At 38.1% G+C, this 15,479-nt stretch overlaps 1 protein-coding gene across 2 annotated transcripts in view; it reads right to left on the minus strand.

The window, feature by feature from the left end:
* CPED1 (cadherin like and PC-esterase domain containing 1) overlaps nt 1–15,479 on the minus strand; it is a 144,748-nt gene that overhangs the window by 87,947 nt on the left and 41,322 nt on the right. For both annotated transcript variants that reach the window (XM_021553506.3, XM_021553508.3), the window contains exons 6-7: nt 8,537–8,693; nt 6,912–7,077 (exon numbers count right to left, since the gene is read on the minus strand). In XM_021553506.3, the coding sequence (XP_021409181.2) occupies nt 6,912–7,077; nt 8,537–8,693 (323 nt within the window). The remainder of the gene's footprint in view (nt 1–6,911; nt 7,078–8,536; nt 8,694–15,479) is intronic.

Here is a 15,479-nt window from a genome sequence, read left to right on the forward strand (position 1 = left end):
GACCAAACTTACCATGATACAGAGGAATGTGCCATCAGCAACCATCAGCAAGGTTAAATAGTAACCAGGAAATTACAAAGTGATTTTTGAAACTAGTCAGCTTGGGAAGTAACAGAAAAGGAGCAGGGGGAGAGAAAGCAGAGGATTGGAGAAAGCAGTGGTGGAGAAAGCAGCCACCAAAACTTGGTCAGGCACTGCCACAAATCAGCCTGCTGGCACCACAGCATCTGCCTAGACTTCAGGGAATGCTGGGATGTAAGGATGGGCACAGGTCCTCTGTGGGTACCTGTGAAATGGGCACCCACAGAGCAGGGGCCCCCACTTCTCCAAGCAGAGGTTCATGAAAGAAGGGAAGCTGCATCCCAGGAGAGCAGGACTGTGTCTAACCTGTGATGCCTGGAGACAGAGGCTGGAAAAACACGGGTGAATGAGCGGATGCCACCAGAATTTCAGAGAGTATTTACAACAGGATGTTTAGAAATTTGCAGTGTTCAATGGAGTGCTTTAAGTGCTTGATATCATGATTTATTTCTTCTGTTACTGAAATTGATAGAAGGTATATTATAATTACTGGCTGCCAGTTGATTGTATATTATCAGTTAGACACTTCTGGGTTAGGTTAAACAATGTGAACAACATGTTTTCCTGTAACAGTAACTCCACTTTGGAGGCACAGATGAGCTCTGAACCTACCTCAGAGGCAAGGAGATAGAAGAGACCACTACTGAGTAATTCAATGCAGTTTTGAGGTTTACATTTTGGGATTTAGAACATCCTACTTTACAGTATTCATATTAATTTATTTTGAAAGACCTTACTGTTCCTAGTAGTAGCCTTTAAAATGACATGGCAGACAAAGTTATCAGGATAAGAGTTGAAAGTAAGGTTTATGTCTGAGGGGTGAAAGCATGACCTTTGGTTTTCAGAAATTACTCTTTTTGAAGTAGCAAAGGGCATACATCCAGATTGTTCTACTGTGTGCACTGGAGTTGTTGCACTCTTTCTGACCAGCTGGACCTTCAGGATCTCAAGGCCTTACAGTAATTGCCTCTTCTTGAAAATAGCTTGAATAAATTCAATAAATCTCTAAAAACTTTCAACATAGGCTCTATTCTCTTAGTTCACTTTTGTACATTCATTCTTCTTACTGGATCTATCTTTGGTGAAATTTCTTCACCAGTTTCAAATACTTCTGGGTGTAAGTGGTTGTTCATAGATATAAAAATACTGGTTTACACACAAACAAGGATCTCCTTGATTATATGTATGGAAGTATCTATATATCTAAGATGTCTGCAAGAATAAAAACTAATTCCACACAGAAGGCCAGGAAAGAGCTTACTTAGAAATGAAGCTATTTCATATATTTTCTGCTAGTACAGGTGGACTTTTCTACAGACCAGAGCATATAAAAATAGTCAAAGGCCATGTAATGGGAGAAAAATGTATCCATGAATCAGGTATCAATGGTTTCAGAATAAAACACAGAGAAAACAGTTCAGTAAATTATCATAAGTTACTGCATTAGCATCAGGTAGATCTGTTTATTCCACTCCTGATTTATTGTTAGGAAGTGCCTTTTCTCTGCAGCTTTAACATAGCACTTGATGAAAGGGGAAATCACATTAGTATCCAACTATTTTTACAGTGGATTTCCCATTTCTGTATATATTTTTCATTACATATGATTTTAAAAAATATTATATTAAATTTTCCAGAAAAAAAAAATATTCACCAAAAACCCCCAGTATCTTTCCCCTTAACACTTTCATAACTTTATTACATGGATAAGAAAAGGCAATCTGAGAAAGGTTTATTTTCTCTAAAGCTCTTTCTCCTAAGACTAAGTCCAAAAGCAAAAAGCCACTCACCAGGCTTTTTGAGTCTGGACTAAGAATGGTTTCCCAATTCAGCTCTGACTTCTTAGTGGGAAAGTAAAGGTGATTTACCAACAGTATTTCCCAGGTTACTGTGAGGACCAAAAGTGTATAATCTTGACTAAGAGAAGCTGGAGTTCAAAAAAAAAAGGAAGAGTGAGAAGAATCAGGGTAGTAGGAGGCAGGTCTAGGAAAGCTGGAAGCCACAGAAGGGCATGCTTACAGAGCTGCCTGAACAGCCAAAGCAAGAGGATATGTGAACTAGAAAAACACCAGAGAGCTAAGGGCCAGGATAATAGTGGAAAAACTTATGATATATCCACATGTTGTAGAGGACAATCAGTCTCAAGCTCTTACTTAGCTAAATAGGGATGTTCAAAATGAGAAAAGCAGAAAAGAACTCCAGAAAGAATTTTATTTCTGCACTGCATGACAGGTTGACACAGACAAAGAAGACAAAGAAGGAAGGATTTCTTTTTCTTTTGAGACAATAATTAAGGATATGAAATCAAGTCATATTTGACTTTGCTTCTGTTTTAAAACAAACAAATACTCTTTCCCAAGCATCATGTAAAATAACTGTACAGTATCATTGCTCAAAGATATTGCTAAGACCAAAAGCATTCATGAATTTAAAAAATCTAGTAGAGAACTGCATACATAAAAGCCCACTGAAGTTTATTAAACATCAAGACATATATTCCACTTCCAGTTTTGTGTTTCTAACCCCACAAGTTACCAGAAATAGATATAGTCTGCCTAGGGACCACTACCACTTTATGTTTGTCCTGTTACAGAGTTTCATGATCTCTCTTGACTGCCACAAATGGAGTGTCAGACTAAGCATGTCTTTGATCTTCCCAGTCCAGACTGACTTCTGTTCTTATATCAGTGAAACAAGAAATTATAGATACCATGAGGAAAGAAAACAGAGATGGCATTATATTGTGTCCAGTCTCCCAGAAAGAAGAACATTACGGAATTCTAACAGAACCTAATGAGTGAATTTAATTTTAGTCCCAAGTAAACATGCAATCTAATTGGTTAAGAATTGATGGTAATTTTTCTTTTGAGTTTGCTCCTGTAAGTTACAAGGCAGTGATATTAAATTAAAAAACAAAAACAAAAATAAAACCCAAACAGACATAAAATAAAGGGAAAAAAAATTCCAAGCCTTTTTGCTCTTTGTAAGCATTTTTCTCTGTATGTATGTTTGCATTCCATCTCACTTTAAATACGTGTGGGTGATACTTCAAGTAGTACCAAAGCTAGGCACTTGAGGGCAATACTGTAACTTAATTTCCACCATGCTCGGCTCTAAGCCAGACTGCCACGTCATATTGAGATGGATTTCCTGTAAAAGTGAGGGTGCAGTTTTATTTGCATGTATGTTAAGTAAAAAAAAAAAAAAAAAATTCTTTACTGAAGTTTCCAAATGCCTAATACACAAAGAGAGTTTCAGTTATAGTGATTTACACCACAGCAAGCTTAACAGCAAACTTCTTGAATAAATTATACTTTCTGCACTTCACAACTGGAAAATTACTTAGGAACAGAGTTTCATGTGAGCACATCAGGGGTTATGCAAGAACACCAGTCAAGGAACTCAAGTCCAGGAGGCACCTGTCTATTTTGGATGAGGAAAAGGATGATGAGCCATAGCAGGGGCCACGGGAAGTTGCTGACAGCACAGCAGAACCTCCCTGGATGATGTAGGATGTGGTACTACTGTCTACAAAAGTGCATCCCTTCATAAAGCGCTGGGATCAGGTGGGGAAAGGTTAATGGCACGGAAAAGGAAGAACTTCACAGTGTGTTAAGCCTTGAAATAATTAATCATAAATTACTGGTTTGCACACTGTCTTCTATAAAAGAAATAATTATTAAGGGTCAGCATTCTTTTCAATGCACCGACATAATGTGAATTAGCACAAAAATAATTTTTGCATACATTGACAGAGACCCTTTCTTTTAATTGATACAATATGCAAAACACAAAGTTTCTATTTTATTAATAATTTTTCAACACACAGATAGTCTAAATAAGCAGTTTCCAACTCTCCTCAAAGAAACTGTGCTATTACACAAGCCTCATATCTAAACATCTGTGTAGTAGAAAGCCATTCTCTCCCCTGCATCTCTTGCATCTTCCCATGCTGGGCCCAAATTTGGAGTCCCACTTTTGTTACCCCTTGACTGCACACAAAATCCTCATGCCAGCTCAGGACTTATCTTCTTTTGCTTTCTGAAATTAAATACTAAAATATGTATAATCCAGAGAAAACCTAGCAGCTGGTGAGCAAAACACATTTGAACTCTTCCTGAACTGCCTTTTGACCAATGCTTATTCAAGAAATTATTCTGAAGTCTTGCTACTATGACTATAAAAAGCAAATATGCATTGCAAAAATAATGTACAATAGTTTACAAACAAAAAGGCAGTGGGAAATGCAGTATTCTTTCATGAAACTCCTGTTTTTTCTTTACACAGTTTTTATCAATCATTGATATCATATAGCTACCCCATCTCCAGGGTTATTTTTAAATCTCTCTTTCATATATCCCACATTCTAGTAACTCCTAGCAACTATGAGGCATTGTTGTACATGGGAGATCAAACTTTAAACATACTTAACATATTGAGTTTGTGATAGCAAAAGTAAGCTAACCACAAATGTGGATTAATTTCTCATTAAAAATGTAATTATACTGGTACAAGAAAAAAATTTCCTGACCAGAGGTCTATACACACTGAGGAGGTCTCTAAATTATGGTACAACATTCCTGAAAGCAGATAATCAAAGTTATTATCATCTCTACATAAAATAAAAGACAAACCCAAACAAAACTTAATCCATTGTGGAAAAAACACTGGCAAATTTTTTCAGACCAAAGTCTCCCCTCCAGGCATGTTGAGTACCCAGTGGGTATTCTGTCAATCAGTGGAAAAAAACAGGTCTTGGAGATTCTGTCTGTATAGACTATTGACAGGTTGAAGCTTCAAAACATGGCAATTTCCATCCTATTCAACAGAGCTGGCAGAAACTTGAAGCATAGGAGCTTTCAGGACCAGGCTCCTTGGCTGGTACAAACATGCATTGCTCCACTGGCTACTTTGGGAGAGATGGCTCTCCTGGCATTGTATGTCGCATTGGCAAATAATGAAGGGCTCAATGAAGTTTTTGAGAAACTTGACAAAAGCTCTTAACAAATGATATTAATGGCTGAATTTGCCTCTTCCCAAGTATTGTCTGGTGGGTGACTTGCCTGTTCGCTTTGCATCAAGAACAGACCATGTATATGATTTTTTCAGCACTGCTTTCTAGCCACTCTATGAATTCCTAGTGTCTCCCTTCTGGATTTCCCTGGCCCCTTCCATGTGCTTTACAGGGCACACTGTGCTGAGAGGCAGCCTTACACACCCCATTTTCCATCATTTTGTTAATTTACACTTCAATATCTACATCACTACAAATGTGCTTTCTTTCACAAAATGGTGCCTATCTTTTGTGTATTTTTCACAATTGTGATGAGTATGTCTGAAGCTATGGGAAGGCATAATGCTAGAACAGCAGTAAACAGATTGGAACCACTGCAGATGCACTGCTACTTCCATCCATCATTTTCATTGCTTATTCAGCAGCCAAAATACTCTGTAAATGGTGGCTGGAACCCTGTTCAGGAGACTTCCCTCAGTGGGAATTGTTTTTCAGAGTCATATAACAATTACTAATGACTACTACCCTTTAAAGTAGTCCCTACTTCAGCTGCAACAGTGATGCTGCTGTATATTGAGCTATTTTAATAAAAATAAACCAAAACTGAATACCGGGGTTTGAAAGTGAGTAACCATTACTCTTCATAAATGTAAATAGAGGAAAATACATGGCAAAGTAATGTATCTCCATGGGCCTCCATAGCTTAAGTGGGGGTGGAAGAGAGAAATAGATTCAGCTCACCTAGTTTTGGCAATCCAGAATTTGGCATGTTTTCTAAGAATGTCATAGCCCATAGAAGGAAGCAAACACTTTCACCAGGAAACTCATTCCAAAACTGGTGTCTAAATTAAGTGGGATGATTTGTTCTCTACAGGTGTCTGTTTCTCCAATGACTAGAATTAGATAATGAGCTTAAACTAGGTACTCCACCTGGCAAGAGCTAAAATTGTAGAACGTACCAAATGGCTGATATCATCAACAGTCCTGACAGTGATACCACAGTGATACCAGACTGATCCAGAGCCGTGACCTGCTCCTACCCCAAGAAGGCTAGTAGGCAAAGCAAACCCATCCTTTAACAGCTGCTGCAGGAGCTAATCTGTGTGACCTCAAGAAAATCATTGCCACATTGTGACCTTAATTCTTCAAAAGAGAAGAAGCAGCAGCACAACTGTAGCTTCTTCACAAAGAGCACAGTCCCCTGCTAGAAGAAGAAAGGAATGGGAAGGCATATTTGCTGAGCAAGCAAGATGTGGAGTGAGAGGGGTATCTCCATGCACTTGGAGATGTCCTGAATTATTCTAAGACAAATATCCTTCTTCATAAAATTTAGACCATGGGGGAATCACCCTATCCATGGTATACTTGCATTCCCCTGATTTAGAAGTGCCCTGACCCTCCTCTATTCTGTTTTACTGCACCTAAAAAAGAAATCTAAACAAACTGTTTTAAATATTTACTTTCCCTTTTCACAACACTGTCAATATCCCAGCAAAAGTTGCTGCTTCATGCCAGCACCCACACTGCTGTGCTTTAGAGAAAACTCTGACCTTGCAACTGCTGTCAAATGTGACCAATAAAAATGGGCTTGGACACCTGCAAATCCCAGCCCCGTAGTGCACAGGGCAAAGCTTTCCTGCTTCGTGAAGAAAACTCCTCTTGTTCTGAGAAATGAAAACTGTACATTAGAAGAATATTCCTTGTAGGCTGTGGTCTGCTAATAAAGAAGGAGTAAAAGAGAAGAAATATATTCTCTAGTTTTCTGTCTATGTACTTTGCCTGAAAAATGGAAAACTGAGGAAATTAAATGTTTTACCTTTATGGTAAAATGCTTCTTCTTGGGTGGATGCCAGACAGTGGTGGTTGAATGAATAAATGCCCGCAGAGGTGTTAAGGATGTCACAAGCACATATGCTTTGATGATTACAGAAAAGTCTTGAGCTTTAAGGACGTTATTGTGGTCTGATGTTGATACTTGATTCCTGGAAAGTAATAAAAATATGTAGTATTAATACAGGTCTTTGCAAATGAGCTATAAGAAAGTAGTGAAATAGTGAAATTAGTGGAAATAGGAAATTAGCCCTTTTTCCCCCAACAACAAGCAACACAGTAGGTTAAATCAAGTTCGCTGGGACAAATCTTTACATCAAGTAATTTTACTGATTTCAGCATTTCTAACTCTTAGCTTCCAAATACTGGAAGCAACTATATTTGGAGGGAGTGATACTTGAGAGTACATATGGGCATTGTGGGAATAATTAAGTGTTACAAATCCATGATACTTAGAGTGAATGATTAAATCAAAATTAAATTAAACATTAAAGAAATCCAAGCATGTTAAATAACAGAAATGGATAGTCAAGGTACCCTAATGCTGATTTGAAATGAAATCAGAAGAACATCCCCACCTAACCCTATGGAAAGACCGCAATATTGTTAGCACTTACTTCTGTAATAAAGAGACAGAAACATGTGGTGCTGCATACTTCCCCTAATGAAAACCATACACAATCATTCCAAATATTAAGAAAGACTAGGATACCTAGAAATAGCCTATCAGTTAAACCTAAGAATTTTGCAAGCAATTTTGTTTAAGAAGTGACGTGGCTCTCTAAACTGGCCTACAGCTTCCATAGTACACACAAAGAGAGTCAGCCATAGAAAATGAACAGAAAAAAAGCAAACCCAAGGAAAAAAAAAATTATTTAAAAGCTCATTACTTGGGGAAATCTGAGCTATACTTGTGCATATTCACAATGGCGTTATTAATCTGTCTGTTGAAATTTCTGAGTATCAATTTATCTCATAGAAAATTCAATGGGAAGATGACTATAGAGATTATGGTTCTCTAAGACTGATTACTGGCAAAAGACAAGGGGTTCTTCTTCTATTTCTGTGTAATTTTTGGCAATATGTGGCCTTTCCAGACTTCAATTTTGCTCTGTTAAGTAAGTCTAATAACATCCATCTTAAAGAGAAATTTTTCTCCCTTCTGCAGAATAGCAGGTCCTCAGAACATAAAATTTGTGAAATAGTGTGATGTGGGAAACAGCACTTGATAACAGACAAATTATCAAGTACTTCTCGGTTCTTCACCTTAAGGGGGGATCTCTGTGCAAAGGACTACAGATGTGTATCTGTGGTAGGGGCAAAGCAGGGATAGGAGCAGGAAACAGCTCAGCCACCATGAGACCTAAAGGTTCAGGGTCTCATGGGTCTGTATTTATTTGTCAAGGTGTTTTGATGCCTCAAAGACTTAAATGTTTATACCCAAAACATGTGCAAACTTGCCTAATATAAACAAACATTCTGCAAGTATGAGATGCAATACATCCAAGTGCTCCATCTGCTGTGGTCTCCTCTTTTGCTGCACCCTTGACTCCCAAATAACTGTATGCTGAAGCACTGGCAGTTTCTGAGGGTGGGTCATCATTAACTTACAGCTTTGTGCTCATGCTCTGCTTCCACCAGTGCTGCAGATGGGAGGCACGTGCCCGCTCAGTGATTGCGCTGCCCTGGGACACATTTCGTGCAGTGCTGGCCCTTGACAGTCCCGGCTGGCCAGAACAGTCTGGGGTCACAAGTGGGAGCTGCAGATCTGAAAAAGTACCAGGGGGATGAGAAAGGAAGTCAGCAGAGCATTGAAAGCAGGGGTGGACTCCTGCTGCTAAGGATTAACTGTATAAAACACAATAGAGAGGAGCTACTAACATCAGATAAAAATAACAAAATCTGAGACAATGAACATTTTTGGATCTGCTGGCAGAGTTTCACCCTGACCAAGCACCCCCTTCCAGCTGCAAGCTGCAGGCTGAAAGGCTTAGCTGCCACTCCCACCTCAGAGGTGAGTGCAGCAATACTACATACAAAAAGCATCCCCTTTTTCCTTCTTAAAAAAAAATTAAATCCTTGATTTCCAAATAAGAATACCAAAACTTACTTACTCATGGAGCACTAATTGCAATTGATGGGGATAAGCAATTTCTTTGAATAAGGACCAAGAGACTTTGCTACTCTAATAACATAGCTCAATAAATAAGCTCATATCCTTGTTTCTATGCTCACCACTAAGGCTACAATTTGCAGGTACTGAAACCTATGGGAGTCTTCGTTCTGTCACCAAACACAGTGGGTGCAGGACTGATGTACCACAGTTCTCAAGCTTATTGAGGCATATGACTATTAATAGTAATCAAAATATTGTGATGTAGATCAGTCAAGGGGTGGCATGTATTTTCTGCTTTTACTGTTCTTGATAAAAAGGCACAAAGCCCTTATGTTGTGTCATTATTTCATGTTGAGTAGTATTCATTAATTCTAACAGACCTCACATTTCAAGTTCTTAAGTAATGGTCAGGAAAAATCAAGCTGTTCAGATTATTCCCAAACCTTATTACTTTTCTTTTTAACTACATACTGCATTGTGTTATGGTATGAATTTATTTGTAGAGCTTCTTTTCTAAAGCATGCACTCTCTACCTTGGTACATGAAATGAAAAATAAAACTGAAGTTGTGTTCCTGGTGATGAGCTGTAGACAGATATTTAAAGAAAAAAAACTATTCATCTATTCATTTTCTCAGAGAGCCTATTAAAATGACGTTGTGATTGTCTGTATTTATTGGCTGTTCATCAGATCAGCTCAGCTCAACCTTCCAGTCTCAGCTGGGATTAGAATTAATCTGGTCCTCTGCCTTACATGCACCATTTAGCAGCATTAAAGGCTCTAATAATCAAAAACAGTTGTTATTTTACCAGGCAGTTATTTAATAGAGCATGTCTCAAATTATATTCACACCGACATCTTTCTATTGTGTTATGCATTATAACTGATTGGAACTTTACAAGTGACTACCTGGTTTTTGATGGTACAATGACAAAAGCAGACTGCTCTGCCTACTTGACTGTGTGGTGACAACAGGAGGAAGACAGTAAACTCCCATTAAGTAATTTATTTAGCAGAGTTGGTTTTGAATATGCATAGAAACCAGATCTGCAAAATCAAGTTGTATTTTTTTCTATATCTGACTTGATGTAAAGACACAAGGGCATTTTACTATGGAAATTTCTACCCTGTAGATAACAATGGCATTTCATCATGACAATTAGCAAAATTAGCAATGGTCCCACGTAACTACTCCTATGCATCACTTTAGCTATTTAAAAGAAAGTAAATATTTTATTGAAAATAAGAACATGGCAAAGAAGGGCTGTACAGATCATTACTCAAGAGAAAGCAATGTGTCTTTTCCTTTTAAAAACATGTTTCTGATTGTGTTGCTAAAGCAACAAGTAATAATTCACAAGACAGAATTTGAAAATAATGAGGTTTGTGTACCTGTATTTATCCCTCTTAAATGAGAGTTTTAGCTGTTTCAGGGAAAGAAAAAAAGATTATTTTGACATTAATTCATTTGTTACTATGCAGTGGACCATTTCCTGGAGCTGGATATACCAAAATAAAACAAGTGGGTAGGAATAGATGAAAAACACAATTGTTCTTGAATTCTCAAACTACTGGTTAGAAGATCCTTAGTATTGCCCTAAATCATTGCAAAATGCTTCAACTTAAAAAAAATAAATAAATAAAAATAAAAACAAAATCCCAACCACCCCCCAAAAACCCCAGCAAACAAACAAAACCAAAACAAAAACAAAACAAAACAAAACCAATAAAACTACAAACAAAACGAAATCACCTGCGATGTCTTAAGGAATAGAAAACAAATTTCAGAATGCTGATGATTAGCATTGAAAACTAAAAAAGGGCAATGCTCATAAACTATGCCTCTTCTATAGAGCATCCTGTTTGTATGGTGCCTTAGAGCCCTCTATTGTTTTTGTGTTGGCATCCCCCGGGAGACAGCCCATCACAAGAGGGCTCTAAGAAGAAGTGAGACTGTCACTAGGTGCTTATTCCTTTGAGGTGACACAGAGCATGTACACCAGCAGGCAGAGTCAAGAGGGAGTGACAGTCCCCCACTTTGGTAAATCTACTCCTAGTAATCAATGAACACAATTACCATAATAATAGAGAGACATCAGCAGTGTTGAACTGAGCACACTCAGCTGCATCAGTTCTCATGGCAACTCTTCACCTGCTCCTGCACTCAAAAGCAGTAACAGTGTTTATTAGAGCTGTGTATTTGTTAATCAACTTTATCATCAATGAAAATTAGCCTGCAGTGCCTTTACTGTTTGCAGTAATTGCCATGTTTTTCCATCTTGAAATCACTCTACAAGCTGTTGTTAATTAAGCAGTCCTCTTGAAGTACATAAACATCAACATTTTATAGTGGAAGAGGTGAAGCAGGCTCAGTGGTTGATGTGTCAGGCAGATTGGGAAACCAAGTTATAAAGAGTCCCGTCATCCTAACACCATGTCTAGAGTACATACCCTCTTTCAAAAATTCAAATCTTACTATTTGTAATTTCTAAATTGTAATTTTTGTAGCAGTCTAAAAATCAAAGAAAAAAAATAAGAGAAGATATTTTTTCTTTTTACAGTGGCTGTGCAGTAATGGAAACATTACACAAAGTGCTGTTTTTCCTGAGGGGTAGCTGCAGGCTTTGCCACAAGTACATTTTGCTGCTGCCATTTTTGACTCTACAGTGTAAAACAAAGAACCTGTGGCTGGACCTATGACCTGTTTTCACTTTGAAGAAAACCAGAATTTAATTTCCTTCAAATTTTGGCTTGAAGACAGTTTCTGATGCTGACATCTCTGGAATGGTACCATTGAAAATATCAACAACACCACTTTACCTCTTCCTAGGGTGTTCACTGGGAGGCCATACTGATGACTAAGGAGGCCACTACATGTTCTCACCTGAATTCACACAATAACCATAGCAGCAGGTAAAACACAGACCTGAGACATAAGAACAGCTGCATGGCATATGCAGAGATGAGGTATAAAATCCACCAAAGCAAGTCAACACCTCTAGATCAAAAAAATGCAGCACCTCTTTGTCACACGAACTGGTGACAGAGACTGTTCTGTCAACTGCAATTTCTCAAAGCGCAACAGTCAAACAGAGCAGTTGGAAGTGACAACTGATACCTAATGCAGCAGCCTTACTGACATCTAATGAGGCCTTTCAAGTTTTTTACAGAGCTATGACTTCTTGCTCCTTCTTCCCCAGTCTCTGGCTCACAAGTTATTTACTTGTCTTTGGCTCAGAGTTCTGAAGTGTAACAAGAGATTCAACACATACACAATAAAGAATAGCTGATTTAAGAATTACAATGTGTGGCTGAGCAAAACATTTACCAATAGCTGGAAGCACATTTGGACACATTAAGAATTCCTGGAGCAAAGCCAGACTGCAGCCACCTGCACTGGTGGTAAATGGAATGCTTAGGTTAACAGGAACATCTGGTGATCTGCAAAGGCCGGGAATTCAGCAGGAGAATACCCTACTGGTTGAACTAAGTAAGGATTGATTGAAAGAAAAGGAAAGAAGATGAATGAGAGTGTGTCATCTTCTTTATCTTTCCTTCTATAGTATCTTTTGATGTTACACGAAGTTTATGACACGGGTTTCTTAGTTAATTTCTGAATTTGTACAAGATCAAATAGACTATATTTTACACACTTCAAACATGGAGCAAGGAACAATTAAGACTATTGTCTGTGAGAAAAAGGTCATTTGTTTCTCAAGTGCCTATCAACTGTTAGATCTGTTACAAACATTTCAAGAGTGATTGAGTCACCTTGGGAGCTCCTGGTTGTCTAATAAACTAGAGATGGAATGAAATGCAACAGAAGTGTTGTGCTTTGTTCTGAGCCCAGCACATTGTTGATTTCTTCAATAAAATGAAATTATAAACTCAGCACATTTGTACTTGCAAGGTCTTCATCCGACTGCTTTTCTTTTTAGCAGGAAAAGCATTGCTTTAGCACCTTAAAGTACACTATAAGGTGTACTGATGCTGAAACTGTTACAGCAGCCTTTCTATCCACATAGAAGCCTTTTGGATGTCTTCCTAGATTTTCATAGTGGTAGTCTGTTTCTAGCAGACTCAATTCTCTGACATGGAAAAAAAAAAAGAGAATGGCACCTCATGTCATTTGTCAGCAGTTTCTACAGTACAATATTCAGGAACTACTGATAACAGGTCCTCTCTGTCAGCTTTGCAGGTTTTCATTCTGTTCTGGGATCATCCATTTTCTGTATTGGTGTGGGCTTCTGGAACACAAGCAGCTTATCTGTGGTACAGACCAGGCAACTTGTATTGCTACAACCTGGTCCTCTTCTAGAATTCACAGCTGGGAAATTCTCCAGCCTCTGTAGGTTGGAAAGGTGTGTTTAACAGCTGAAAAGATTGCTCCACATCAGGAGATGCCTAAAAAGCTTTCACAGATTCTTAGGCAGGCTTCTGAGTTCTCCAGGACAAGGAATTTTGATCAAAATAAAGCCTAGTAATCTTTGGCTCAATCAGGTACAGCAACCTGCTCTAAGCCGCACAACTGTGAAAGCAATGAGCACTGAAATTTTTTTTTTCCCTTTTTCAGTGTTGATTTTGGAGGATGGATGATTTCACTTGAACTACTGCCACTATATGCCTTGAGACTTGTCACAGAAAGCAGATCTATTCTATTCAATCACCTCCTGTTAAGCATTTGATTTTTGGATTAAAAGACTGAAACAAAGAATAGTAATTTACTATGGCTTACACATTATGCCCTGAGGTTGCTAAAGGAAGAGAGAGGGTCTTTTGCACTCAGTTTTAGGACCTATGCATTTAGAAAAGTGTGGCTGTAAAACTCAAAGTAGATGATGAATATTTGAAGGAAATTGGAAACACTAGGGGCAATCCTGGCCCCCAGTGAAGTCCTGGAAAAATTTGCATTGAGTTCACTGGAATATGGTTTCTTGCTTGAAACTTAATATGTGATGGTCTTGATGTACATTATGAGATTTATTTGTGATGTCAACATTGATGCAAGTCCAATATCCTGCCTCCTACTGACTACTGATTCAGCTGTCCTTAAAAGCTTTTCACATTAAAAAATGCAGTGATCCCACCCTCTGTAATATACTTAATCTCAAAGCAACACACTCTGTATATTTAGGATGGAGAAATGTCAAACTATGTGTCATTTCTGGAAGTTTAAGCTATCCTAAATAGGTTTAATATTAAAAACAAAACAATTTTATAGTAAAACAGATCTAAAGGAAAATTAATTTAAGCTATGTGGTTAAAATGCACTGAAATTCATTGTGAAGTTTCAGAGTTAAAAAGATAAAAGTGCTGCATTTGTATGATGCTGTTTATTTTTCCTTTTAAAAACATCAGAAAATACAGCTTCAGTTTAGATTAATGACCATGTTTTTTGCCTCTCTGTTTTGGCAGGTGCACAAAAAACATTATTTACAGTATTAAGTATAGTGTTTGTGTTTTTATTCCTAAAGCATCCTAAGAGTTAAAGTTAGAGGTGTGGGGTTTTTTTAATATTTTTCAGAAGGGCTGATTCTTCTGTGTGCACCCTTCATACCAGAACTTAATTACACAGATAAGCTATAAAACTTTGGAAAAAGCAGCTCCATGAAAATGGTGGCTGAGTGTTGCATGATTAGAGCCACAATTCTGTACTAGTGACAGGGTAGAATATCAAAGAGTATAGGCCAAGTAATTAACTTAATTTAGATGCTTTACTTCTTTTCAAACTACTAATATTAGCTGTTATGTTGCTGTTCTTATGTAGCTGAGATTTGACACTACTGTAAAACCAATGAAACTCCTGCCCCACACAGTTTATAATCTAATTAACTGGAAAAAATCAGATGCTGGTTTTATTGGCCACTCTTGAAGCTCTTATTAACTTCAGTAGCAGAAAGATAATAGGCACAAACCTGATCAAAACTGGTGTGCAAATATTTTTAAGGGCCAAGAGAAATGCTTCCCCCTATAAAAAAAAGATATTGAGTTCTTACAACAGAAAATAAATTTGATCTATATCTTCTCTCTTCCACAGGCGGCTCCACTGAGTCTTGCTTCCTTACCCTCGGATCATAACCTTTCATGCTGACTCCAGAGTAACCCAAGGACACTGGGGATAGTCAGCAGGAGAAGAAAGCACAGGGTTAGCATCAGACCATAAACATATCACAGAGTGGGAGCACAGTCACTATCTTGGCTCTCCCTCCCGTACAATTCCATTAGGCTCATGCCTATCCCAAGACCTTCTGCGTGATTAATGTTGCTGGCCAGACCAGCAGGAAATCATGGGAGCACACAAGGCTGGCAGACACTCATAAAGTCTCTGCACTAGTGACACTAATAAACAGAAACACAGAAGGAAGGCAAACAATAAAAGTAGTACTTAAAAAAAGGATCAGTGGTTTGCACGGGTAGAGAAGACATCTATGCATGGCAC

Source organism: Lonchura striata, chromosome 5, assembly GCF_046129695.1.
Source record: "Lonchura striata isolate bLonStr1 chromosome 5, bLonStr1.mat, whole genome shotgun sequence".
In the NCBI taxonomy this organism is placed as follows: Eukaryota; Metazoa; Chordata; class Aves; order Passeriformes; family Estrildidae; genus Lonchura; species Lonchura striata.